General features: G+C 43.8%; 2 protein-coding genes across 5 annotated transcripts in view; one reads left to right on the forward strand and one right to left on the reverse strand.

Moving 5' to 3' along the window:
- Positions 1-8,316, reverse strand: part of RNF144B (ring finger protein 144B) — a 132,135-nt gene extending 123,819 nt beyond the window's left edge. For 2 of the 4 annotated variants that reach the window (XM_054019756.1, XM_054019749.1), the window contains exon 1: positions 7,916-7,962. Coding sequence is in view for 1 of the 4 variants with exons in the window: in XM_054019755.1 (XP_053875730.1) it covers positions 7,916-7,951 (36 nt within the window). In the remaining 3 variants the exon portion in view is untranslated. Of the gene's footprint in view, positions 1-7,915 lie in introns of all 4 variants that reach the window. The other 2 variants (XM_054019755.1, XM_054019752.1) reach the window with 2 other exon arrangements.
- Positions 8,317-16,376: 8,060 nt separating this feature from the next.
- Positions 16,377-25,811, forward strand: part of DEK (DEK proto-oncogene) — a 34,040-nt gene continuing 24,605 nt past the window's right edge. Inside the window, exons 1-4 of the mRNA XM_054018353.1 lie at positions 16,377-16,554; positions 18,881-19,015; positions 22,168-22,269; positions 22,863-22,972. Coding sequence (XP_053874328.1) covers positions 18,892-19,015; positions 22,168-22,269; positions 22,863-22,972 — 336 coding nt within the window. The 5' untranslated portion in view covers positions 16,377-16,554; positions 18,881-18,891. The remainder of the gene's footprint in view (positions 16,555-18,880; positions 19,016-22,167; positions 22,270-22,862; positions 22,973-25,811) is intronic.

Consider the following 25,811-nt stretch of genomic DNA (forward strand, 5'->3'; position numbering starts at 1 on the left):
CAACATCTTCTGGCACAACTACAGAGCCCACATCAGCCCCAGGACATACTGCTTTATTTTTAAGTGAGAGTTGATGTTGATGGAAAGAAGGTTTTTTGAGGTGAGGAATAAGTTCCATGCCAAAGAATGTGATCTGTTTGGTTAATTCAAAGAAAGCATTTTATTTGAGAAGAGTCAGAAATTCTTGAAGTGGCATAACTTTGGACTTTTTGCAGTTTATTTTATAGCTCTCAAAGCTGACAAAGGCTGTGACCAATTCCAGAAGATTAGGGTTGGATTCAAATAGAATGCTAAAAGACAGTAAGATTATATCCACTTACATCAAGGTTATGAAGGATTTTGAGGTAGCGGTAATACATACTGATTTTGAAAAGTACAAAATTTTTATAGTTGTGTGGGTTCTGGCCATGGAAGCTCCATAGTTTTCCCCAAATCAGCAGGCATGGAACTTAATCACAGTGTCAGAGAGGAAAAGTGTTTCCCTTTACTACACCATCAACTGCATTTGGGATTCCATCTTCTATGCACTACTGTCACTATTCAGAAAATACCTGCAGAACAGCCTCCCCAAATGAACACCTTTGATGACCTCAATGATATCAACACTGGGAAGAAGAGTATCCTAAGGCTGATAGCAAGTCAGCTAATCAGCATCCTTCTTAAAGGGCTTTCAAAGTATTTAGAAAGTGTGTAATGATATTCAAGGGCATATTGCCCCTGAATTAATAGAGAAGGATTCTCTGTGTCAGGAAAACATGTACTTAATTTTTTATTTTTATTTTAAATAATGAAACTTATAGTTTGTGTGTTTTCCAGGTGAGAACAGTCCATTGTTTCTCAATCTGCAGACAGAAATTGCAGTTAATCCAGTTTTTCTCTGAGTTCCCTAATAGATATAAAGTTCAGTGAAGACAGAGAACCATTTTTTAGCACTAATCCATCAGGCAGGAAGGGTCTTATGAAGAAGTGTACAATGACTGCATTTCCAGGCTAATGTTTTTGCACAGAGCTCATAGCAATGACAAAGACACTTCCATCACTTGGCCCATTTTTCAGATGAATTATTTGCCCTGATGAAGAGACAAGATCTGTGATCTTCTGTGCCAAGTAAGGTCACATATCTTGTTTTCTAAATAGAGTATAAATTAGATGCTCCTTTAAAAAAGAAAAATAAACTGGAGGGAAGTTACTAGTGGAGTTCCTCAAGGATTGGTCTTGGGACCAATCTTACTTAATATTTCCTTTAATGACATTTGCACAAAAAATAGGAGTTTGCTCATAAAATTTGCTGATATCACAAAGTTGGAAGGCATTATTTACTCACAGACGGATTGGAATATTATACAGGAAGAACTGGATGACCTAGAGAAATGGAATAATAGAAATGGGATAAAATGTAATGGTACAATGTGCAAGGTCATGCACCTAGGGACTAATAAGATTTTTGCTATAAACTGGGAACTTATCAACTGGAAACGACAGAGGAAGAGAGTGATCTGGATGCATTAGTCGAACACAAGATACCTATGAGCCACCACTGTAATGTGGCTTTAAAAGAGCAAATGTGATCCTAGGAGGTATCATCAGAGGTATTTCCAATAGAGATAGGGAAGTATTACTACCATTGTACAAGGCACTGGTAAAACCTCATCTGGAATTCTGTGTACAGTTCTGGTGACCCATGTTCAAGAGAGTTTATTTCACATTGGAACAGGTGCAGAGATAGTGTACTAGGATGATCAGGGGAATGGAGATCTTACAAGAAGAGACTAAAAGAGCTTGGCTTGTTTAGTCTACCAGAATGAAGGTTGAGAGGGGATATGATTGCTCTCTTTATATACATCAGGAGAATAAACACCAGGAATGCAGAAGAGCTATTTAAGCTGAAGAACAAAATTCACACAGGAACAAGTAGAAACTGGCCATGAATAAATTTAGGCTGGAAATTAGAAGAAGGTTTCTAACCATCGTAGGAATGAGGTTCTGGAACAACCTCCAAATAGGCATAGTAGGGGCAAACAACCTAACTAGTTTTAAGATGGATCCTGATAAATTTTCAAACAGGATCATATGGCAGGGTTGCCTGTGATAGCAGCTGACTGGACTTGATGACCCAGTAAATCCTTTCTAGTCCTACATCCTATGTAGGTTCTTATCTGGCACCATCACTGTAATATCTGAGCACTTCTTAAAGATGAACTAGTATAGAACAGGAACCAAAAAGTGGATCTGATTTCTAAGACTCTGAACTCTGTGACTTTATCTCACAATCCAGGTCCCTGAAGACCCACCATAACACCTTTGGGGATGTGATCCACTGTTTGAGAAACTCTACCGCTTTCAGAATACAGAGAGGCCCATGGGGCAGCTAGATGTCAGAAATTTGTGAAACTTTTGAGGTACAGCAATTACCAAGGCAAATTTGGCCATCTTTATATTCAGGTACTTCTCTACTCTAGGATCTTATTATAATAATTCTCCAAAAACCTCTTATATTTTAAGAGTCCATCTTATCTTGATTTGCTAGATGTGGATTTGCCAAGGCTTTTTTTCTTCAGACAAAAATATATATAATAGTTTCCCTAAAGCGTTTAGTCCTGTCATATCAGAGTTTCCATTGAAGAAAAGTATTCAGAAAAGAATGCTTGTAGCTTTTAGCCACACAAAACAATACTGTGGTTTTTTGTCCCTATTAAAAACATATGTTACATGTGTACTCACAATTATTTAAGTCCCAGACTACCAAAGAGGAGAGCCAGTCGATTCATGGATTACTCAATTTACACATAAATCCTATATTAAAATAATGTCAAGAGTTTGGCTTAAACTGAGAAAATCCAGAAAATATGACTGAAGCTCTGGGCCAGACTCTGCTCTCAGTTACATCAATGTAAATCCAGAGTTATTCCTCTGAAACCAATGGAGTTACAATATTTCAGATTTATACCATGGTAAGTGAGAGCAGAATTTGTCTGACTACCCTTAGCTTACTTCACTGAATCGAAGTACTGCAAGGGTCATCAAACAATGGATAACTTTACATAATACATAGTACAAAAAGGTAAGTTAAGGATACTGTTTTGGCTTCTTTGCTGAATTTTCTTGATTTTGTTGGTTTAAGCCAAACCATTAAAATTACTTTAATATGTGTGTGAACACAGATCCATTGGGAAATTGCATTAATTCAAAAAAAAAAAAAAAAAAAAAAAGACTCAGATGAAAACATGTATATGACAGGCCATGACATTACTAAAGAAGCATGTACATTCTATCATATACATACTGTATGACTTTAGACAATCTTAGCAAGCATTTATTATTCAGAATGTTGACATCTGTCACCATCTATTGTTTATGTATTTCTGAATGCACACGAAGAGTGGAGTCCTGCAAAATCATTGGAACTAGCATAGCAGTAAACTCTTTGCCTGAGTAGACGTGTGGCAATTCTCCAAAAAGGGCCATATTTTTGGAGTTTAATGTATGCACCTTATGCACATCTACATCATAGATCATTTGAAAGCTTATTTTACGTATGTTTAGATGAGGTATGAGGTGGAGCTGTCAAATGGTGCTGTAAGCCTGTAGGAGAGGTGAAACAATGGAACCCAAAATGAGAAAATGTCAATTGTTGCACAGTTCCAGAAATACTGCAACATCACTATGACTAGAGTTTAAGTTCATTTCAATACCTTAATATGGTGTTTAATTATATATTAAAAAAATGGGTTGGATTTGCATGGGCAGGTATTTTTTTCAGGAATGATTAAGCTTTTTAGCATGTGGCAAAAATGGTGCAGATCCACATTTTGCAAAATACTACCATTAAATGTTTCACATCACATTTTCTTAAATGTTAAAGTATCTCACAAGTGATTACAATAGTTTTCTACATTTTCAACTGAAATTTGCTGATCAGATCAGGCTCATGCTGAAGGTTGTGTACCAGCAGCAGAGACTGCATGCCCATAGTTTATACTGCATAGTGGGTAGATATAAATATATGTGAATTCTTAATGTAATGCTTCTCCATTTATAAGCTTTTGTACATACACTGTTTTCATTTGTAATTGCCTATGCATGCAGTACTAGCCTTTGAAATATTCTAGAAACTAGTTTTTTAATTCAGTGACACTTATGCACAGGTCAGTATTAGTGTTAGAGATGGGAATACACAGCTTCGCATTATGAATATGAAAAAAAGCTATGAGAGACAGCCGTGGCCTAACAAGAAGTAGCAAAGACAAAGTCAACAAGCAATTCCTTGCCTGTGCACTGAAAAGGGATGAGGAGCATGTTACAGATCTCATCAACAATATGACAAACCCAAAGGCAAGTTAAGATTTATTGGGGCCCTAGGCTTAAAGAACTATTGGGTCCCCCACACCGCTCTTCACATGGGACCCCACCCACTGCTCCTCTTCTTCCTCCTGAAGCGCCACTCCCCGGCCAGACTGGAAGCCGGAGCAAGGCTGTGTGTTAAGAGCCACCCAGGGACCCCAGACCCTCCACCTGTCCTGGACGGCATGCCCCAGGAGGCAGGGATACAGGCCAGGGGCTGCTCTCAGGCACCCCAGCCCCCCAGCCCAACTCGGGGCAGGGTCTTGGGGGAAGTAGTCCAGGAGTGCAGCCGGGGCCAAAGCTCTTGTGCCAATGACCCCACACACACACTTCTACATAGGTTCTGGCAGTCCTGCAGGGGCCCTCAAATTGGCCGGGGCCTCTGGGCACGGCCCATGGGCCCATGCATTAACCCACCACTGGACAAACCGAGACCCTGAATCACATCCAGAGGTACTTGTCAACATATCTACTGGACTGCATGAAACATAAGATGTACAAGAGTGTGTAGTGAAAATAGCAGATGTTGGTGAAGAGCAAATGGAGAGATTTGTGAGTGGTGCACTTGATTCTGATAGGATATGCAGCTTCTTCAGCCCACTCACAAAATCTGGCCTAAAAACATTTGCTGACATGGCCAAGACGACCAAATTTAAGTCTGACAAGGGAAGGACAATCACAGCACCTATCACTCCAGAAACTGTTTTCCTTCGCAAGATGCAGAAATGATGTTTTAATGATAACTGTTATTAGTCACCCAACAGGACCTGTGCCTATGTCCCTCTTCCATGCTGATAGAACAATGAGAGGAACAGACAAAGCTGAATTAGGGCATCAGCTGGAAGCTCAAGCTGAAAGAATCCATGAGCTAACAGTATGTAACAAAGAAACCACAGTGTACATCACTCAGAGGTGCCATGATGATGGCTGGAAACAAATTCCACACATTTGAATTTGGCTGCTGAGTACCTGAGGCAGGTCCTAAAGGATTTCACAAAGCTCATTGTGTAACTGAAGTCTTTGACAGATATGACAACAGTTACTCAGTGAAAACTGAAGAAAGACAGGATCTAAGGTTGGATGGAAGGAATGTCAGGTGATTGGCAGACACCCTGTGTCTCCATGGGAAAAGTTTCTAAACTTGACATCCAATAAGCAGTCAATTGTAAAATTCTTCTGTAAATATTTGGTTCTAAATGCATCTGAGCATGTGGGAGCACTCCCAACATAAACACTCCTTGCTGGAGGCTTTTCTAATGGTGAAGTAGCAAAGTCCATCACCAGCAGAGATGCTGAAGAAGCCCAAGACTTGTATAGTACTCAAGAGAAAGCAGACACAAGGATGCTTCTGCATGCTGGATGTGCCGATATGGCTTTTTGGGGCTCTTGGTGTCAAAGGAACCATAGTAATTAGGTAGGGTGAACAAATGACCCAATTTTATAGGGACAGTCCCAATATTCAGGGCTTTGTCTTATACAGGCACCTATTACACCCCCACCCAGTCCCCATTTTTCACACTTGCTATCTGGTCACCCTATAATTAGATCGCTTTAGACAGATGGTTTGGTCCTTGTTGTTCACTATTTTTCACATATGGAACACTTGGATAACATGTGGACTAAAACAGGCACCATTACCAGCACAACTGACAAGCATTGCTTCATACCTGTGCATGCAATTTGTGATGCACTCACTCTTGACTACTATAACATACTTCCTGCTGTACATGCATTAACAGCATTTGACTCTGTGTCATCCCTATTTGGTACTGGAAAAAATGTGTGTTTAATGTTGTCACAATGAAGGGAACTTACCAAATTGGGAGAAGGTAACTGACAAACTGCAATTTCTCCAGCAAGGAAGTTGGTAGCAATGCTGTATGCCCAGAATGAGAAAAAAAGGAGCCCCACAGAGACCTGAATTGCTTGCATCTCAATCTAACTATCAAAAAGGACAAGACAGTGGCCAAACACCCCCCATGTGAGGACAGTTTTGAAAAGCATGTCAAACGAGTATCTTGGCAAACAAAGATTTGGATGTTCTTGCCATAGGTAAGCCAGATATTGGATGGAAAAATGTGGATGATGAGCTACTTCCTGTATTCTTCAAGGGCCCAATGGCTTCTGAGCCTCTACAAGACCTTTTTTGATTGTGCAGTGATCCCTCTGCAAGTAGGGATCACTGCACAATCAACTGTTGCTGTAGTCAGTTCAATCTTCTCTGCACAGAACTCTGTACATGCCAAGGCAACGATAACCCAGGCACTCTTGACAGAGATCATAATGATGAACTAGATGATAATGATGTTGACTAGTATGTTACCAGCACTAATACATTCAATGATACCAATACAAATGTATTATTTAATTTTGTTTTAGCCTTTAGATCGTTGTGATATTTTGGGTCACAAAGAAATCCAATTTTATGTCTTGAAATAATATATAGTCATTAATCTAACAGAAATGAATGCAAATATTTCAAAATGGTCATTTTTAACATGTTGACGGTTTCATTATTTACCCCCGTTTCCATGGTAGCAGCACCACTTAACAACTCCACAGTCATCTTAAAATAGACATAATAAGCTTTCAAATTATATATGGCGCGCATATGTGTAGAGAGGATCATTAAGCAGACCAAAACAGTGGTGTCTGCTGCTCGCCCCAGATAGGAAGCATTTGCAGGATTAGGTCCTAACTTGGCACTGCACATGCAATAACAAAAGCATACTGAAAAGGCAGGGAGTGCACATGCAAAACACATTTAAAATATCTGTCATCTATATTTTTAAATATGTATTTCAAAATGTAACTGGACTTTTAATCAAAGCTATTTTTAAACTGAACTTAAATGTAAAATGTTAATACTTTATTATAAATATGTAAAATAAAATTCCCAACTGAATAAAATCTCCAAATCAGTATATTTTTTTAAAAAAAGAAAGAGTCTATAGATGTATTCATAAGATAAATAAGGAAAATCCATCTTTTATTTGCAAAATTCCTAGAGTAGGGGGAAGCTGTGCAAAGATCCCCAAGCTGCAGGCCATAGTAAAGGCACATATTTTGCAAATAATAATGCAAACCACGGAAAAATCTGTGGGGGGGTTACGTTCCTTAAATAGGAAATCATTGACTATTTACTTACAAGCCTGGGGAAAGTGGTTTGTTTGTTGCGGGGAAGAAGGAAGAGAGAAATTTCCTTGGCTTCCTACCTACCTTCAACCAATTCATGAGAAAATGCTGGCTGGACGCTGTGTGTGTGCCGAGTAGCATGGTCTATAATGGAAACGCTGACACCAGAGGCGGCAAGCTTGTGGGCGCAGCTGCAGCACTAAGCCAGTGGTGTAACAGTAACAAGCCTCTGCACCCCTCCGCCACATGAACTCACTTCGCCACAAGTATGAATGCAATGTCTTCCGATGCCGTGTGAAGCTGACATGCTGCAAAAGGGAGCTTTACAGACGAGAGGGGGGTGGGTTCATACTACAGCAGCTCTAGAAAAGCCTGTTTAAAGGTCTAGATTAGAACGAAATGCCCAGCTGCATAGAGATAACCCCGGTTAGTTTCTTACCTTTCTTCCTCTGCTCCAGCAGTTAGGGGATGGCATGAAGTTTTAAGCTTTGAGGCTGTTTCTTCCTTAACCCAGCTCCTGTTATCTTGTAATTTCAATAGTTTCTTGGTGCGTAACAACAGCGAGAGAACTGACAACAGCTTCAGGTAATAAAAGAAAAACCTTTCTCTTGCAGATACCCCTTCCTCTCTCTCCACTTCCTCACTCCTCTACTCTGTTCACTTCTTTCTTTCCTCTATCATTCCCTAACTCAGCTCTCTCTCTTCTCTTCTCCTCTCCTGAGGAGGATGTTAGCAGCAAGTTCAGGATCTCAGTTGACAAGAGCTGGGGTGGGCGGCTGTAGGACCACCTCTGCCCACATACATCTCTCCAGCTCGGACTAAAGTTGTGCCCTGAGCAAGTCTGGGGAAGGGATACACAACCACCAAGGTCTGCTCATTGCAATTCATACATGCGGTGTGTGTCTGAAAGCACCGCCTCCTCCTCCTCCTTCTCTTCTTACAAAGGGAAAATTCATTTTTTACATTTCATGAGTACAGTATAGAAACCAGGCCAGGGGTCAGTGTCTGAGGATTCCCACAGCTACTGAATGTTTGAGGGGGAGCAGAAAGAAAGAAGCTCACTCTGAAAAGAAAAGCCTTTTGTGTTCTGGAGAATGTCAGCTTAAATCACGTATTGTCAGCAAACCATTTATTATTGTCCCTGTTACTAATCATACCTTAGATTATAAATGCTAAAGACTTTTTAAAATCCAGATTGTCATTCTTTACACTGTTTACTTCATGTATAAAAACAACAAGGAGTCTGGTGGCACCTTAAAGACTAACAGATTTATTTGGGCATAAGCTTTCGTGGGCAAAAACCTCACTTCTTCAGACTAACACAGCTACCCCCTGATACTTCATATATGTCTTTCATTTTGGACAATGAAAATCAGTTTTGGGTTAATTTCACTTTGAATTACAGCTGGTGTAATGATTCTCAGCACTGAATTGTTTGATTGCAATAATAATAATAATAATGGAAACTTTTCTATTGATGTCAAGTATCAGAGGGGTAGCCATGTTAGTCTGAATCTGTAAAAAGCAACAGAGGGTCCTGTGGCACCTGATGTTAGATGTAGTAAAACCTTTTTTTAATTATAAATTATGTAAGAAAATCTAAAGGCCTAGTTTCTGTGAATAAAGATTTGCAGAATCAGGGCAAATACCCCTAAATGAAGGGATAAATGTAAATTAACCATTTCCCTTTATCTTAAATACAGGTTACATAATGTTTGCACAAGTGACTCACACATACAAACACACTATTCATTACAAAAACTATGCCAAAGGTGACAAGGGGCTAGCAATTGGCTGAACGCTCATCCTGGGCAGCATTCTGCTCCTACCGTAGTTGCATTCACCAAACCTCATTGGTGCAACATCATTGCAAACAATGCACCTGAGAACAGAATTTGATCCTGTGTGTTGAACCATGCAGATCTAGAAACCAATTTCTCAGCCTTATCCACATCACCCAGATCTTTGCAGCAAACAAAGAGGGATTCAGAATAATTTCCACTGCTCTGCATTTCTTAAGAGCGCTGTACTGAGATCTGTGTGCAGAGCTCTCTGACAGTAGATTTAGCTCTAAATCTCAGACCTACTGCATAACACTTTTATATGCTTTCCCTGAATACACAGTTTCAGAGTTTTTACTTTAATTTGTGTACATTTTGAAACACACACTCTGCAGTAATCTCCAAACTTCAGAGTATATGATTGAATTTCACTTTATCCTATAAGAGCCAATTACGTTATATATAGCCACTTTCTGGTACCACCCAAGCACAGATAGCTCAGGTTGCCGGAATTAGTGTTGTCATTCATTTTCAATGTATGTATCATATAATCTAATGAAAGGTTTGTAGCATCTACTTAGAAAATGTCCAGTTCAATTACAGTTTTGATTCATTATCTGGGGTTTCTTACAGCTTTAGGATCTAGTTTGATCTTTGCATGTGATTATCTTGAAACATGGTACATATCTATGTTTTGTCCTTTGCAGTAGGAGGAGCAGCTGCAGCTGGAACTACTTGCATCAGTTTATGTTTTACTACTTATTTCGTGTAAATGATAATACCTAAATACACATGAACAGTTTGAATGCAACTATATTCTGCTGTTGTACAAATATACAATAGATGTAGGAGAAAAAACACAGCACATTCTCAGGACATTGTTAGAGTTCAGGAGAATCTCATGAGGAAACACTTCACAAATCAATTATTCTTGACAACCAAAACAAGTTTAAATTATCCTGTATAAGCCTGCAGTGAGGAGTTGTGCTACTAGATTAGGCAATTATTGAGTAATCATGATATAAAGTAACTGCCTAGTGTTTCAATAATTTTCTATTTTCTACTGTTTTGATGTTTAGATTTCTATTTTGACAACAATTATGTGACATTTAGGTATAAAAGCTGTATAAAGCTTCTAATGTTAATAATAATTCTTAGCATTTATGAGAGTCTTTAATTTTTTTCAGTGCTTAACAACACTTTACAGACATTAACTAATTAATTCTCTTAAAACCTCTATGAGGTAAATGAGCAAGTTTTTGTATTCCTGTTATACAGATGGGGAAACTGACGGAGGGGAGATTAAGTGACTCACACAAGGACACGAAGGGGATCAGTGTCAGACTAAGAAGTAAAGGTATTTATTGTATGTATATTACTAAAAAGTAATATCACACTGCCCACTGCAGTAGGTTTTCTTCATGGAGAAGAACATAATCATACATAAACCATTAATAAATAAGGCTGTAAAAAAATTGTGGGGCATGATTTTGCTGCAGAAACCAGAACTTTCAACATTCACTGCAAATTTTTCACAATGCCATTCAGTCAAATTTGGCCTGGCCAACCATCTGACATAATCCAGGAGATGATGGGGCCAGGACACATGTGGGTTGGGCCCAGCCCCACAGCGGGCTTGTCCCACTTGTTGCCCCGACTCTGCACCAACTGCCACCATCTGCACTTAGCCCTGCAGGTGCTGGCCTCACCCTTTGCCCAGGGCTGGATTAAATTTTTGTGGCCCGGCGCCAAACATATTTGTGGTCCCCCATTGGGGAAATAGGGCATGCGATGGCGGGTGGTCAGCAGACCGAGGGGCCGATTGGGGGCAATGAGGCACAGTAGGAGTGGCCCCACTCAGCCCAGCATAAGGGCACTGTTTACAAACCCAAAACGGTTAGACACACACTGGCCCGCCCAGCCCTGCGCTGCCAGCGTGCTCCTTCCACACTGCCCACACTGCCCCCTTATGCCAGCGCCCCCTCACCCAGAGACTTCCCCCACAGATCCCTATGCCCAGCACCCCCTGCCTAGAGACCCCTCCCACTGACTTCCCACCACAATTACACAGCACTCTGCACACCACACCCCCTACCCAGCTCCCCCACCCACAGATCCCTACTGTCCAGCACCCCCTTCACAGTCCCACCATCACAGCTGTACAGTGCCCCATATTCCAGAGGGAATTCTGCATCAAATTCTGTGCATAATATTTTAAAATTCTGAATTTGTTTTATAATCAATAAATGTGGAAGCTCCACCACAGCAGTGGGGAGCACAGGCCACTGGCTGCATGGAGGTGGGAGAATACCCTGCAGCCTCCCCCGCCTCCCTGGGACAGAGACTTGGCGGTGAGACTGAACCTGACCCTGACACAGCACAAGGGCCAGGCCTGCCACAGAAACACCTGGGGGCCCTGCCCCTTTTGTGCCAGGCACAAATGTGGGCAGGGAGGCTCAGCCCGGCAGCAAGATCCAAGTGCAGAGGGACTTAGTGTGGGGGTATCTAGATGGGGGTAAGAGGGTTCTGTGGGGGGCAGTCTGGGTGCAGGCAGCTCAGTGGGGGATCTGGATGCATAGGGAGGGGCCAGGTGCATGGGCAATGGGAGTCTGCAGGGGGGACCAAGTGAAAGTGGTTGGAGCTCAGCAGGGGGGCAGAGAGTCTGGGTGCAGGGGAGGTGGGGTTATTATATTTAAAGTACTGCACAGAATCTTTTCAGGGGGAATAAGGCAAACGCCACATTCATTGGTAATACATGAATCAATCAACACTGTATCATATACATATGATCTATATTACACTCATGCACTCACATACACACACACAAACACACTCTGTCTTCTTCTTGTTATCAACTAATTGCTCCCCTTAACTTCACTGGCCAGGTGAGTTAGATAGGGGAGGGGTGGAGCCGGGCTTCTGACGATCCGGATCGTTGCTCCGATGTTGACAAGACGAGACCCGGGGTCCTGTGCAAGACACCTCACATTTATAGCAGCTTCCCTCCCATGCAAATCTGTACCAGATTCAAAATCTGTGTCTGTGTCAGTTGGTCCTTTGTGCTGCTTCCTTCTGGGTGTTGTCCCACTGCTGTTCAAAGAGAGTGTTTCCAAAAGAAAGAGATTTATCTACAGGGTTCATTTGGGTGGGGATCTAGGTGTAGGTGGTTGAGGCTCAGTGGGGAGGGTGTCTGGGGTGGGGTCATCGGGGGGTACAGATGCAGGGGAGGTGGGGTTTGTCAGAGTGAGGGTTTGATGGGCCCGCTTAACAGATGAGCCCCAGCTGCTGCCAAGGGGATCCGCATGCTGGGCCCCTGTTTCCCCTATCCCAGGGATCGGCAACCTTCGGCACGCGGCCCACCAGGGTAAGCCCCCTGGTGGGCCAGGCCGGTTTGTTTATTTGCTGCGTCCGCAGGTTCGGCCGGTCGCAGCTCCCACTGGCCTTGATTTGCCGCTCCAGCCCAAAGGGCTGCGAGAAGCCACAGCCAGCACATCCCTCATCCTGCAGCCCCCCATTGGCCTGGAGCGGCAAACCTTGGCCAGTGGGAGCCGTGATCAGCCGAACCTGCGGACGTGGCAAGAAAACAAACCAGCCCGGCTCGCCAGGGGGCTTACCCCGGCAGGCCGCAGGCCGAAGGTTGCCGATCCCTGCCCTATCCCCTTCTCTTCCCCATCCCATGCCCCTTCCCCACCACTCCATCTCCTCCCCATCCCACCCCCTTCCTTCCCCACTGCCTCTTTCTCTCTGCCCCCACTTCACCTATGCCCTTCTCTTCCCCATCCCACCCCCTTCCTTCCCCTTGCCTCTGACCCCTGCCCTGCCTGCCCCACCATGGGCACTCACTGTTGTACAAGACAAAGGGTGGCTCCCAGCATACAGAAGGGAGCTTAACCAGCACTAGAACCCAGAAGGTGGTGTCCAGCTGCAAAGTCCCCAGAGCTGAGCAGCACCTTCTTTTTTCAGCTTGGCTGTGCAGCTCTGCAGTCAGAGTAGGTATCCTCATTCCACCCCCTCCTCCCCAAGCTCCCACCCCTTCTCTGCCTCCTCTCCCCAGGTGAGCATGCTGTGGCCTACCCCTCCTGCTGGCAAACAGCTGATCAGCAGCAGGGAGGGGGAGGGCGGGAACAGAGCAAGCTGTGAGAGGAGGCAGGGGTGGGGGAGTTTGGCTGCACTACTGCAGCAGGAGCCTCAGTGCCAGGAGCACCAAGCTTCTGCCCCCCTGGAATGTGGGCCCAGTGGTGCCATGGCAAATCTGCTACTGCCTCTGCCCAGGTGCAATTCCATCTCCTTCAGATTGTGTGGGCTGGGCCACTGAAGAGCCGTGGCTCCTGTGCAACTTTGAGGACTTCATCTTTTGCGGCTGTCTGGCTGTGCTAGTGCACAGGTTCAGGGAGGCCCCAGTGAGTGGGGCTGGGCACAACCTGTGGCTTATGCATCCCATACAGTGTGGGACTGGGATAGGGGAACCAAGGTAGTGCCAGCCCTCTCCAGTCTCTGAGCTGGGGCTGCCTCTAGGGTTCAGGGGTGTTGGGGCTCACATTCTGCCTTGAGTGTTGAAGGTTTGGCCAGGATTATGTAGCCCCTGTGGGAGGGTAAAGGACCTGCTACCAACTTGACATCTATTCAGTTACAAAACAAGAGTTTAGGTCCTGCACCATCCTCTGCAACCTGTCCCTCCAGCTGCCAATATGCACCTTCAACCCAAGCGCAACTTTAACAGACTGGCCACAACTTTCAGATTAACAACAATCACAACTTTCTTACTGTCTTATTTATAAATGTAACATGATGGCCCCCCAAAGATGCTTCATGGGTTGCAATATCTGTCACAACTCCTTCCTCAGTTTTCCTATTCTGGTCTTCCCAATAACTGCATCCACACTCTCATGTGAGTCAATAACACCCCTTTGGGGATCTGGTTTATTAACATAGAAATAGTTTAACTTAATGCTATACATTCCTGCTCCCCTAGTAATTTGGCCTCAACAGCTCATTAAGATCCTGTGGGTCTCAGCAGTCTGCCCTGTTGGAGCACGGCAATGGAAAGCCAACTTCCTTCTAACCCTAAGCAAGCACAAATGTCAGTTTGCTTTGACACTCATTAGCACTTTACTCCTGGGGGAATTCTGCACCACTGCACATGCGCACAATTTATGTGTTTCCCCCCCCCCCCCCTGCAGATTTCTTTGTTTTCCCGCGGAAAAATGACTTTCTGACAGGGAAGCAAAGGGAAGCCACAAAAAGGGTCATGCAGCCCTTCCCAGCAGTATGTTTCAGGTACCCAGGACAGCCAGCAGAGAGGTAAATAACTGTGGGGCGGGGGCAGGACTGGGGAAGACATGGCTGGTGGCTCCTACCTTGCACCGGGCTCAGCTGCTAGCCCTGGGGCTAGGGAAGACAGGACTTTCTCTTCCCCAGCATGGCATCTGGGGCTGGGTCAGACCCACCTCCAGATTTCTCCCCAGGCTGTAGGAAGCTCTGCAAACTTTCCCCACCCCATCCCAGCGCTTCCTGCACACATCGCTCCTCGGCTGCAGGGGGAGGGATCACTGTATAGGGAGCTAAGCTGTACTCAGACCCCCCACTACCTTCACCTGGACCCCCCTGCAGAGTCCCATTACGGCTGCACCCAGAACCTCTCAAGCCCCTGTGCATCCCCCACTGAGCTGCCCACACCCACATTGCCCCACAGAGAACCCTCTCAACCCACACCTGGATTCCCCACACACTAAGCCCCTCCACACTTGGATCCTGTCTTGCTGAGCCTGCCTACCCACACCTGATGTACCTGGCACAGGGGGGCAGGGCACTGGGGTGTTTCTGGGGCAGGCCCAGTCCTTGCACTCTGTCAGGGTTGGGTGCAACCTTTTTGCTGGGTCCATGCCCTGGGGAAGAGAGGGGGAGCTGCACAGTGATCTCCCACCTCTGTGCAGCCAGTGCTCTGTGCTCCCCAAAGCCATGCTGGAGCCTTCACATTTATTTGACAAATAAAATTTGCATAATCTTGCAGAATTTTATAATGTGCGCAGAATTTTTATTTTTTTGTCACAGAATGCCCTCAGGAGTAGCACTTTCACTGTCCTGTCCAGGCTACTTATTCCTTCTTAAGGAGCTTGATCCTACCCCTGGCTACAGGTAGAGCCAGGTCTTTCCCTCTGGTTGCTGTGGAGCACTTCTTCCCCACAGCCCTCTGGACATGAGGTAGGTGCTTTGCTCTTGCACCTTTCTCTGTCTCCCTCTTATAAGAAGGAGGGAGACAGAGAAAGGTGCAAGAGCGCAAAGCACCTACCTCATGTCAAGAGGGCTGACATGAAGTAGGTCCCACCCCCAGGATACTGCACATGTTGCCTGGTCACTTGAGCCAACAATACAGCACATTTAGGGAAGAAACTAGGAGATAAAATATGACTTGGCTTTGAGTAGCAGCACACAAGGAAGCAACCATGGTGGATAGGAAACAGAATCATTGTAGGAAAAAAGGCCAGTTGAAAAGAGGGGAAACAAGCAAGTGGAATGTAAAGACAAAAGAGATTGGGAAAGAGAGAGAGGAAAGAAAACAGTTTGAAAACTACAGATACCAGTAAAGAAAGGCTGGATTTGTGGCTAACGTATAGGACTGTGAGCGCAGCTTCTGTTCCCGGCTCTGCACTGACTGGCTGCGGGATCTTAGGAAAAGCACTACCTCTTTCTATGTCCGGGTTTATCCAGACTTAAAAGGGGGATGAAAATATTGCCCCACCTCACAAGTCCTGGATCGGAGTATTAGAGTGAGTAACCATTAGAGGGGGAAGTGTGCACCCTTGATACACCCTCCTCGTACTGAGCACCCACACCATTCCTTTCGCTGAGAATCTCCACAGGCTCTACACAGACAGTCACAATTTCATTGCTTCCATTAAGCTAGTGACAAATCCCCCCGGATGTTAATGGGGGGGAAGCATCAGACACGCTGCGCTGCTCCCGCCCCCCCTCTACAGCAAGCGGCAGGCGCCCGCGCGCTCACGAACGGCCATCGCCCCGCCCACCTGCGCGCGCTCGCCTTTCGTTCGCTTCACTCCCTCCAGGCGCGACTTGGGTTCTGGGCGCTGATTGGCTGCCGCCTTCCCGCTTCCTTCCCCCCTACCGAGAACCCGCCATTTTGAAAACCTTGTTGATTCCGGCCCGGGGACAGTGTGAGCGCGAGACGTAAAGCGCGCGCCTGTCCCCGCCCCCATCCCGGTAATAGTGAACTGTCGCCTCCAGCCGCCGCCCACACGGGCGAGAGGAGCCGGACCCCGCCAGGCAGCGCCGAGCCGAGGTGGGTGAATCGCGGCTCCGACAAGGGACCGCGGCCGCTAGGATCACAGGGCGCAGGGGCGAGAGGCCTGTGGGAGCCCCGGATCCCTAGCGTGGGCGGAGTCACTCCGACTGTCCGGCCCTGCAGGGACCTAGCCCGGCCAGGCCTGCGCGGGAGCCAGGCCCCGCGGGGAGAGGAGCCGGGCCCTTCCCCCGCTCCAGGGTCTCCATCCTCCGGCTCCCCGGGCCGGGCCTGGCCGCTCTCACTTCTCCCCGCGGCGGGTTGTGTTTCCCGTCTGAAGGGTTTCCTGGGGGCCCCAGTCCTGGCCCGGCCCACGCCCGCTCGGGGTCGCTGCTTCCCCAGCCACAGCGCGGGGCGACCTGCGCTTCCCTGCAGCGTCCGGGTGCCCGGAGCCCTCCCGTCCACTCCTGTCCCGCCCTGCCGAGCGGATGCATCCCCGTGAGCCAGGGGCATCAGTCCGGCTGCGCCGCGCACTCGCTGCAACGCCGCCCCCGCCTTGTCAGTTCGTGGAGGTCATTCTCCATCCCCAGACACGGGGCGCTGTCCAAAGCTGGGTCCCGTCGGTTAAGCAACGTAACCTTCAGTGACTTGCTTATTACAAAGGGGAGGCTTGGCTACGTCTTTAAAATTGCTGCTACTTTTGAGTTGTGTGAACAAACTGAACAGTTGCAAATGCCCTGAGGGGTTCCTCCAGGGCCAAGTTCGATTTTTTTTTCTGTTTAGTATTGGAGTAACAGCACAAATGATTGAAAAGTTACTTCTCGATTTGCTCATTAGGCATCTCGTTTGGCAAACTGTGTGAAAACCCTTCTCTCCTCCTACTTCCCTTCCTCTCCTGAAATCGCAGGCCACAACATCCCTGAGTACCAATGGTTCTCAACCTTTCCAGACTACTGTACCCCCAAGTTTGTCCTCACTTTAAAAGCTCAGGCACTGATTCCAGGGCTGGAGCTACAGGCGCCAACTTTCCAATGTGCCGAGGGGTGCTCACTGCTCAACCCCTGGCTCTGCCTCAGGCCCTACTCCCTCTCTACCCCTTCCCTCCCTGACCCTGCCGTGCCCTGGCTACTCCCCCCCCCCGCCTCCTGCATGCCAGGAAACAGGAGGGATGGGGAGATGCTAATTGGCTGCCGGTGGGTGGGGGAGCTAATGGGGGGCTGTTGACGTATTACTGTGGCTCTTTGGTAATGTACACTGGTAAATTGTGGCTCCTTTTCAGGCTCAGGTTGGCCATCTCTGCACTAATACGTGATTGATGTTCCATAGATTTTTATCTCCAGAAGGATCAGACTAGATCATCTCATCTGATCTTTTGTATATAACACATGCAACCTAGAATTTCACCCAGTTATCATTGTTCCAAAAACAGCATGTACTCCTCTAAGTTGTTTTTTGTTCGTACATTATGTGAGTGTGTACTTACTATATGACAACATAAATGTAGGTCAATATTCATGTTTAACCAAAAGCAGAAGTAAATATTCCCTATCTGAAGTGTGGCATAATGAAGATTGTGGGTTTTTTAAGCATTTGTATTTTCTAACTCTTGATATTTTGTCAGCAGCTTTAAGCTATGTTAATGCAATGTTATTGCTTTCAGTAGGTATGGCTGTATAGTTCAGGATGCAGACTGAGACCTTCATGTCTGGAAGGATTTGATAACATTGCCATTTGTTATAACTAAAACTTTTACTTTAAAATGAGCTGTTCTTTAGTGGGGTATTTGCAGAGTCACAAAAAATGACCAGACTTGCATTAGGAGGATGTGAAAAATTGTTCATATTCCTCTTTAGGTTACTTGAATTTGTGTTTATAGCATCAAATAGTCAGTCTAAAGTACTCAAACATCCCAGTAATATTGTGACAGGACTTTTATCCAACAAAGATGTCTGGTAGATACATTTAGACTTGGACAAATTAGGTTTTTATTGGTAAATGTCAGTAAACATCAGTTGCACAGTACAAACACACAGGGATGAAAAAATATTTCCATCAATAATAAATTTACAGATAGGCAAAGTAAGAAAAATGTTGCTTGAAAATGTACTAGAGTTTGATTTAAGGATATTTACTGTGTATATTTTGACATAATGTTGACAGTTTGTATTTTAATGGTTACAAAGCTTTAACTTTTTGAATTTGTCATTACATAATTCTGACCCTCCATAATTTTCTACAACTGAAAATGTTTAAAATAAAGCTTAAAACCCAATATTATCCATCAAAATTATATAAAAAAAAAATCTGAGTTCTGCCATGCCTATATAGATTCAAGAATTTTTCTTAGATGTTGTAATAGCTATGACAATTCCCTTGTGTTCCACAGATTCACTCACTATGTCTTCCTCAAAAGAAGATACAATGTCTGCTGAACAAACAGATGAGAGAGAACCTGAAACTGAAAACAAAGTTGAAGAAAGTGATGAGGAAGAGGAGGAGGAGGAGGAGGAGGAAGAAAAAGGTAGGTATACATGCAAAGAAAGGGCTGAATTAGGGGTCAAAGTATCAGATTATATTCAGCAATAATTCTTTGGAGTAGTCAGTGTTCAAGGATGAGTGAAATGTAACAAAGTAGAATAGCTTTGGGAATGAAAAAGGGGGCATGGCTCTATGTGCAGATATTTCCTAATGTCTAACATATGAAAATCTAAGTTTATTTTATTAAGCTTCCCTAGAACTTAATTTTAGGAAACAATTTCCTTTTTTAATGTGACTAACTGTATTTGTAATACCTGTGGCACATCCCCACATGAGAGGAGCCTCAGTGGACCCTGTTGTTGCAGTGGAAGCAAGCATCACATGGACTCTTACATTGTATCCATGTAATGGATGTTATTGTGGTGGGCAGTCCAGGGATAAGAAATTCCTGGTTGTTATGTACTTGGCAGAGGGGGAGATTACAGTTGAAGACAGAATGAGTCTTTCCATGATAGAGCTTTACAAGTAGTTTCTATTCTGGGAATCCAGTGGAAGCTATAAGGAGCAGCTCACCTGAACAAAAAGCTACTTCTTTGTTGTCAAGAGAAGACCACATTAATAGGGGATGCCTTCTTCATCTGCCGAGAAGGAAAGTTCATCTGTGTCTACCCACCATTACTGCCTACGGTATGATAGGTATTGACTAAGGCTCAATCCTAATAGTTTCACACTGCTCTGGACCGGTGTGGTCCTCAACTCTGTTGTAAATGGCCAATATTGATACAGTCAGACTGGAAATCTAGCCTCAGATAATCTTTCAGAACCAGGGCACCTCACTCCATCCCAAACTGAAGAGCATTTTACCTCACTTCTTGTTTCCTGACAAGGTGGAACTCTGTAAGCACGAGGTCTCTGAGGAGTTAGCTTATATCCTCTTTGCATCTTAGACGCCTTCTACAAGGACTGATAATTCTAAGTGGAATAGTTCTTCAGTATGTTGCAGAATCATAAATTAGCATGGGGAATTAACAGCAGGAGCAGTAACTGAAATGACATAAACGTGTCAGACTATGCTGGCATCTGAAATCTGACAGTTTGGAGGTTCTGTGGGTCTCCAGTCCGATTTTGTGAATACCATGTTATATTTCAGCCTTCATTTTGAGTGTCAGCTTGATTATGTGCTTCACTGTATAATGTAACTGTCATGTGGGACTGCATCAGTCCTCTTGTGTTAGGCAGAGCGTGCGTGGTACCTCTGAGTTTGACCCTGAATGAGAGAGTCATCACTGGCTATTAACTATTCAATGGCATTACACTGGCAGGACAATGGAGACTACCAGCAGAGACTAACTGTTAAACCAGCAGCCCACGCAGGGTTGAATGTGTAAGTTCTACTCAAGGGCTGGATAATGGAAAATCACTGCATGAGAAAGTAAAAGCTGTTTCAGGTAGGCTTTGAGAGAGGCTTTCTAAGCAGGGGAGACACCATTGCCAGAAGAGAGAATGGTGCTGGACCCCCTTGAGGACACTGACCAAAAACCCCAAAAGACTTGGGAGTGGTGAGGACACTAGAGGGAAGGATTTCCATTCAGATACTTGTTGTTTATCCATAAATCTATGAACAAAGTGTATATTGTTAATTTCCTTTGCCTATGAATTCCTTGCTTTGACTATCATGTGATCTCTGAACAGTTCAACTGTAAACTGTAGTGCCCATTATGTGTGGACCTTTGGGGAGAGACTTGGAAAGGTCAGCACTGGTTCTATGGGGTCTTGCGCTATAGGGCTCCACATCCCAAGAGGATGTACAGTAACTCCTCACTTAACATTGTAGTTATGTTCCTGAAAAATGCTGCTTTAAGCAAAATGATGTTAAGTGAATCCAATTTCTCCATAAGAATTAATGTAAATGGGGGGGGGGGGGGGGGGTTAGGTTCCAGGGAAACTTTTTTTTGCCAGACAAAAGACTAATATATACTCACAGTATAAGTTTTTTAAAGAAACAATTTAATACTGTACACAACAATGATGATTGTGAACCTTGTTTGAGGTGGTGGAGTCAGAGGGTGGGATATTTCCCAGGGAATGCCTTCCTGCTAAATGATCTAGTAGTCGGCTGAGCCCTCAAGGGTTAACACATTGTTGTTAATGTAGCCTCACACTTTAAAAGGCAGCACGAATGGAGGGAGGAGACACACACACAGTGTGTGGGACAGAGACCCGCACATTGCTCCTTTAAGTACTCTGACCCCACTCTAAGTACACTGCCTTTTTAAATAGATCAGCAAGTTGAGACAGCAGCAGCAGCTGCTGCCAGCAAGCTCCCTCCGTCCTGAGCCTTGTCGTGTCCATCCCTTCCTGCTCTGTGGAGAAGGGGTACAGGGGAGGGGGACACCCTGACATTAGCACCCCTCCTTCCTCCACCCCCTGCACAGCAAGCAGGAGGCTCCCGGGAGCAGCTCCAAAGCAGAGGGCAGGAGCAGCACACGGCAGTGGGGGGAGGGACACCTGAACTGCCGGGCAATTAATAACCTGCTGGGCGGTTGCCGCACAGGGAACTTAGGGGGGCTGCTGGCCCACCCTGGTTCCCAGGTCCCACCAGCTAGCTCCAATGAGCTGCTCTTTCTGCAAGCAGTGGACAAAGCAGGCAGCTGCCAAACAGCGTTATAAGGGATCATTGCTCAACTTTTAACGAGCATGTTCTCTAATTGATCAGCAACGTAACAAGGTTAATCGGGTTGACATTAAGTGAGGAATTACTGTACAAGATGGAGTCTAAGTCCTGGGGTGTGGCTGGGATGCTACAACTTAATTAAAATAAGATCTCATCAATAGGCTTGTATAGAGATTATATCCAAACCTACTTTTATCATATTTGTATGTATAGTTCAGCTCAGTTTTCAGCAGGTGTGGCTCCAGTTAGTTGTAAATCAGTTCTGTAAGTCTCTTGGTTACGTAAATTATAAGATGTTATTTGGGGCTCTTCTTGTTAGTTCAGACTAGCATTTTACACTAAAATTTTGTACAATGTCTCTTAAGTTAATTAGGTACTTCTACTGCATGTTAGGATACTATAGCTGATACCTTGAGATATATTGAAATTCTCCCCCTTCTCTCCATATGATAGCAGTGCAGTTGCAGTGTTTGTCTCACTATTTGTGAAATGTTATACTTAAGGGAAACTGTTTTTTGCAGAAAAGAGTCTCATTGTTGAAGGGAAGAGAGAGAAGAAAAAAGTAGAGAGATTGACCATGCAGGTATCCTCGTTACAAAGGGAACCTTTTACAATTGCACCAGGCAAGTTTGTTCACTTATTTCAGAACTATAATTGTTCTAACTAGTAGTGAATAGTGAAATTTCTTAAGTTGACTAAATTATGAATACTAGATAAGATAACTGAGCCACCATAAATCTTAAAATAGGGTGTTGATTTCTTTTTACGGAAAGAGTGGCTATTAAAATTACAAATGTGGAGAGGTTTGTGTAACTGTCCATCAACAATGTTGAAATACTTGGACAAAGTACATTTTTACCTGATCTCAGGCAGGCACATGATATATAGACACCAGTTGTGAATGCAAGAGCTGCTAGGAATAAATGTGCAAGTGTGTGTAACCTCTATTTGGACACAGAGCATTGGGTAACAAAGGAATAATATAAAGATGGCTAGCAAGTTATTTATTTAATTATGATGGACACGGTAAACAGGCAGTCATCTGCCATCTGAAGTTTTTGGTCTAGTAGTAAAATAACTTTCCTCCTCTACCTCAAAAATATTTCAGTTTTAAACACTTGCTATATTTAAAACAGATACTACAAGTTATAAACAAATGTGTAATTTTGAAGAACATGAATGAGAGACGCAACATAACTTGCTTTAACTCTTTCAGGAAAGGGACAAAAACTTTGCGAAATTGAAAGGATACAGTTTTTTTTGAGTAAGAAGAAAACCGATGAACTCAGAAATCTACACAAACTCCTTTACAACAGGCCGGGCACAGTAAGTCCGTTAAGTCCATTTTTTGCATGATATTAACGCTCTTTTGGTAGAGTAAAACATGTATAGTGTATCCTAGCTTTTCCAAGTGGACATGTGTGTCTTTTTAAAAGCTACATCGTTACAATGCCTGCCCACAGAATGTTAGCATTAAGGTACATAGTCACGTAATTATAATTACATGTGAAATCCTTTATCTACCATTGTTATAATAACATCTAAGATTACGAACACAGAAAATATTTTTTTTCTCAATTCTTCTAATTGTTTACCCGTGCGTTTGAGAGCACTACATGATAGTTGGTTTCACTGTGGTCTCTGCATATTTGTGACCCTTTCATACAGCAACTGGGAAAGAGGACACTTTTTTATTTAAAACAAAACAAAACCCTAGTCTTTTCCCCCCTCAAATATGTTTGAAAAACCACAAAAACTTGCAGGACTTGGGTAGATGAAGTACCTGAAACAACGTAACTTGCCTTTTGAGGCTGATCACACTTCAAGCTGATGTGTTACCCCTTTAAACTAATATAATTCACATGATTAATCTCTTTAAAGGGATAAAATACAAAAGTAAAATAAACTTGAAATTTGAAAAATAATTTGCTAGTGCAGAAAATGTTCCAAATGATCTGAACTTTCATCAATTGCAAATTTGTTTCTGAACTATTTATGTGCTAATGATCATACATTCAGTTTTGATGTGGGGGTGGGAAGAGGGTTGGGTCATGGCTCATGTTGTGGTGAGCATCACCCATGAGAAGGGAGATCAATCTAATATTTTAGACTTTATTTCTAAAGGAGATGTTTTGAAATATGGAAGAGGCACTTATTCTTAAGCCTCATGCATTAGGGAAATTTTTGCAAAAATTTCTTATTGTTGCCAACACTGGGGTCAGCTTCATTGATGGTAGCAATGTTGAAGGAGCCCTAGTGTGGACAAGATGCTGTAGTTTTAAGCATCCTGTTGACTACAATTGCTTCAAGCAAATGTAGATGACCCAATGTTTAAAAGACCAGCTTCTGGTCTAAAGTAGAGCTCTCAATGCTGTAACCAATGGTGTAGCTGAACTGGTGTTAGCAATGACTCCAGAGTTGCTGAAACGTGCAAGTCCTTCACCGCCTTTTACATCTCATTCACTTTCACCCACAGGATTCCATCTAACATCATTAAAGCACAAAACGTGGGTGGGGGGAGAGGTTGCCCACACCACCTTTCCTCTGGTCCCCTGAGCTGGCAGTAGCCAACGGGATTTATTTGCATACTCTATAGGTGCAGTCAGTGTGTTAGGAGTACCAACAGTAAATGATGGCGGCATTAGTTGGGCCTGCTTGGTAAAAGTGTGTTTGATACAAGGACATTTGTGGATTACTTTGAGGTGTTTGACAGAATTGTGATTATATGAGGAAATCTGTGTTTTGCACCCTCCGAGAGAAGAGCTGTTATGTGTACCTTTAGGCTCCAGTATGCATAATTTCAGTAAAGAATTGTGCGTTATATCCGTAGTAGGGCATAAATCTCTTATTACAAAGGATATTGTCAGCAGTTTGGTGGAATATGAAAGGATTCTAATGCTTTAATGATCATAGAAATGTAGGGCTGGAGTAGACCTTGAGAGGTTATCAAGTGCAGCCCATTGTGCTTAGGCAGGACCAAGTAAACCCTAGGCCATCCCTGACAGGTGTTTGGACAATCTATTCTTAAAATCCCTCTGATGGAGATTCCAGAACCTCCCCTAACCTAAATTTCTCTAGCTGCAGATTAAGCCCATTACTTCTTGTCCTACCTTCAGTGGACATAGAGAACAATTGATCCATCCTCTTTATAATAGCCCTTTGAAAGTCCCCCTCAGTCGGCTTTTCTCAAGATTAAACATGCCTAATTTTTTTCTTTCTTCATCGATCATGTTTTCTAAACTTTTTAATCATTTTTGTTGCTGTCCTCTAGAGGCCATCGTATTTCCTAAGGTGTGGAGCCCAAAATTGGGCACAGTAATCCAGCTGAGGCCTCACCAGTGCCAAGTAGAGCAGGACAATTTTCTCTTGTGTCTTACATATGACATTCCTGTTAATAAACTGAAGAATATTAGTGTTTTTCCCAACTGTATCAGACTGTTGACTTGTATTCAATTTGTGATCCACTATAATCTCAAATCCTTTTAAACAGTACTACCACCTAGTCAGTTATTCCTCATTTTGTAATTATGCATTTGATTTTTTTTTTTTTTACTTCCCACGTGAAGTACTCTGCACTTGCCTTTATTGAATTTTATTTTGTTGATTTCAGACCATTTCTCTAATTTGTCAAGGTTGTTTTGAATTCTGGTCCTGTCTGCCAAAGTGCTAGCAATCCCTCCGAGCTTGGTGTCATTACTACATTTTATAACCATACACTTCATTGCATTATCTAAATCCATTAATTAAAATATTGAATAGTATCAGACCTAGGACTGGCCCTGTGGGACTCCACTAGATGCTTCTAGTTTTATAGTGAACTATTGATAATTACTCTGAGTATGGACTTTCAACCAGTTGTGCACCCATCTTAGTTATTTGGTCTAAACCACATTTCCCTCCCCCATCCATTAGGCCAGTAATCTGCTAAATAGTTAATTAGGTTGGTTTGGCATGATTTTTTCTAGGCAGATCTTATAACTGTATTATCCTCTAGGTCAGAGGCTCTCAAACTTTTTTACTGGTTACCCCTTTCACATAGCAAATCTTTGAATGCAACCCCCCCCCCATAAATTAAAAACACTTTTTTATATATTTAACACCATAATAAATGCTGGCGGCAAAGCGGGGTTTGGGGTGGAGGTTGGCAGCTGGTGACCCCCCCCCC

Source organism: Malaclemys terrapin, chromosome 2 (assembly GCF_027887155.1).
Source record: "Malaclemys terrapin pileata isolate rMalTer1 chromosome 2, rMalTer1.hap1, whole genome shotgun sequence".
NCBI classification, from domain to species: Eukaryota; Metazoa; Chordata; order Testudines; family Emydidae; genus Malaclemys; species Malaclemys terrapin.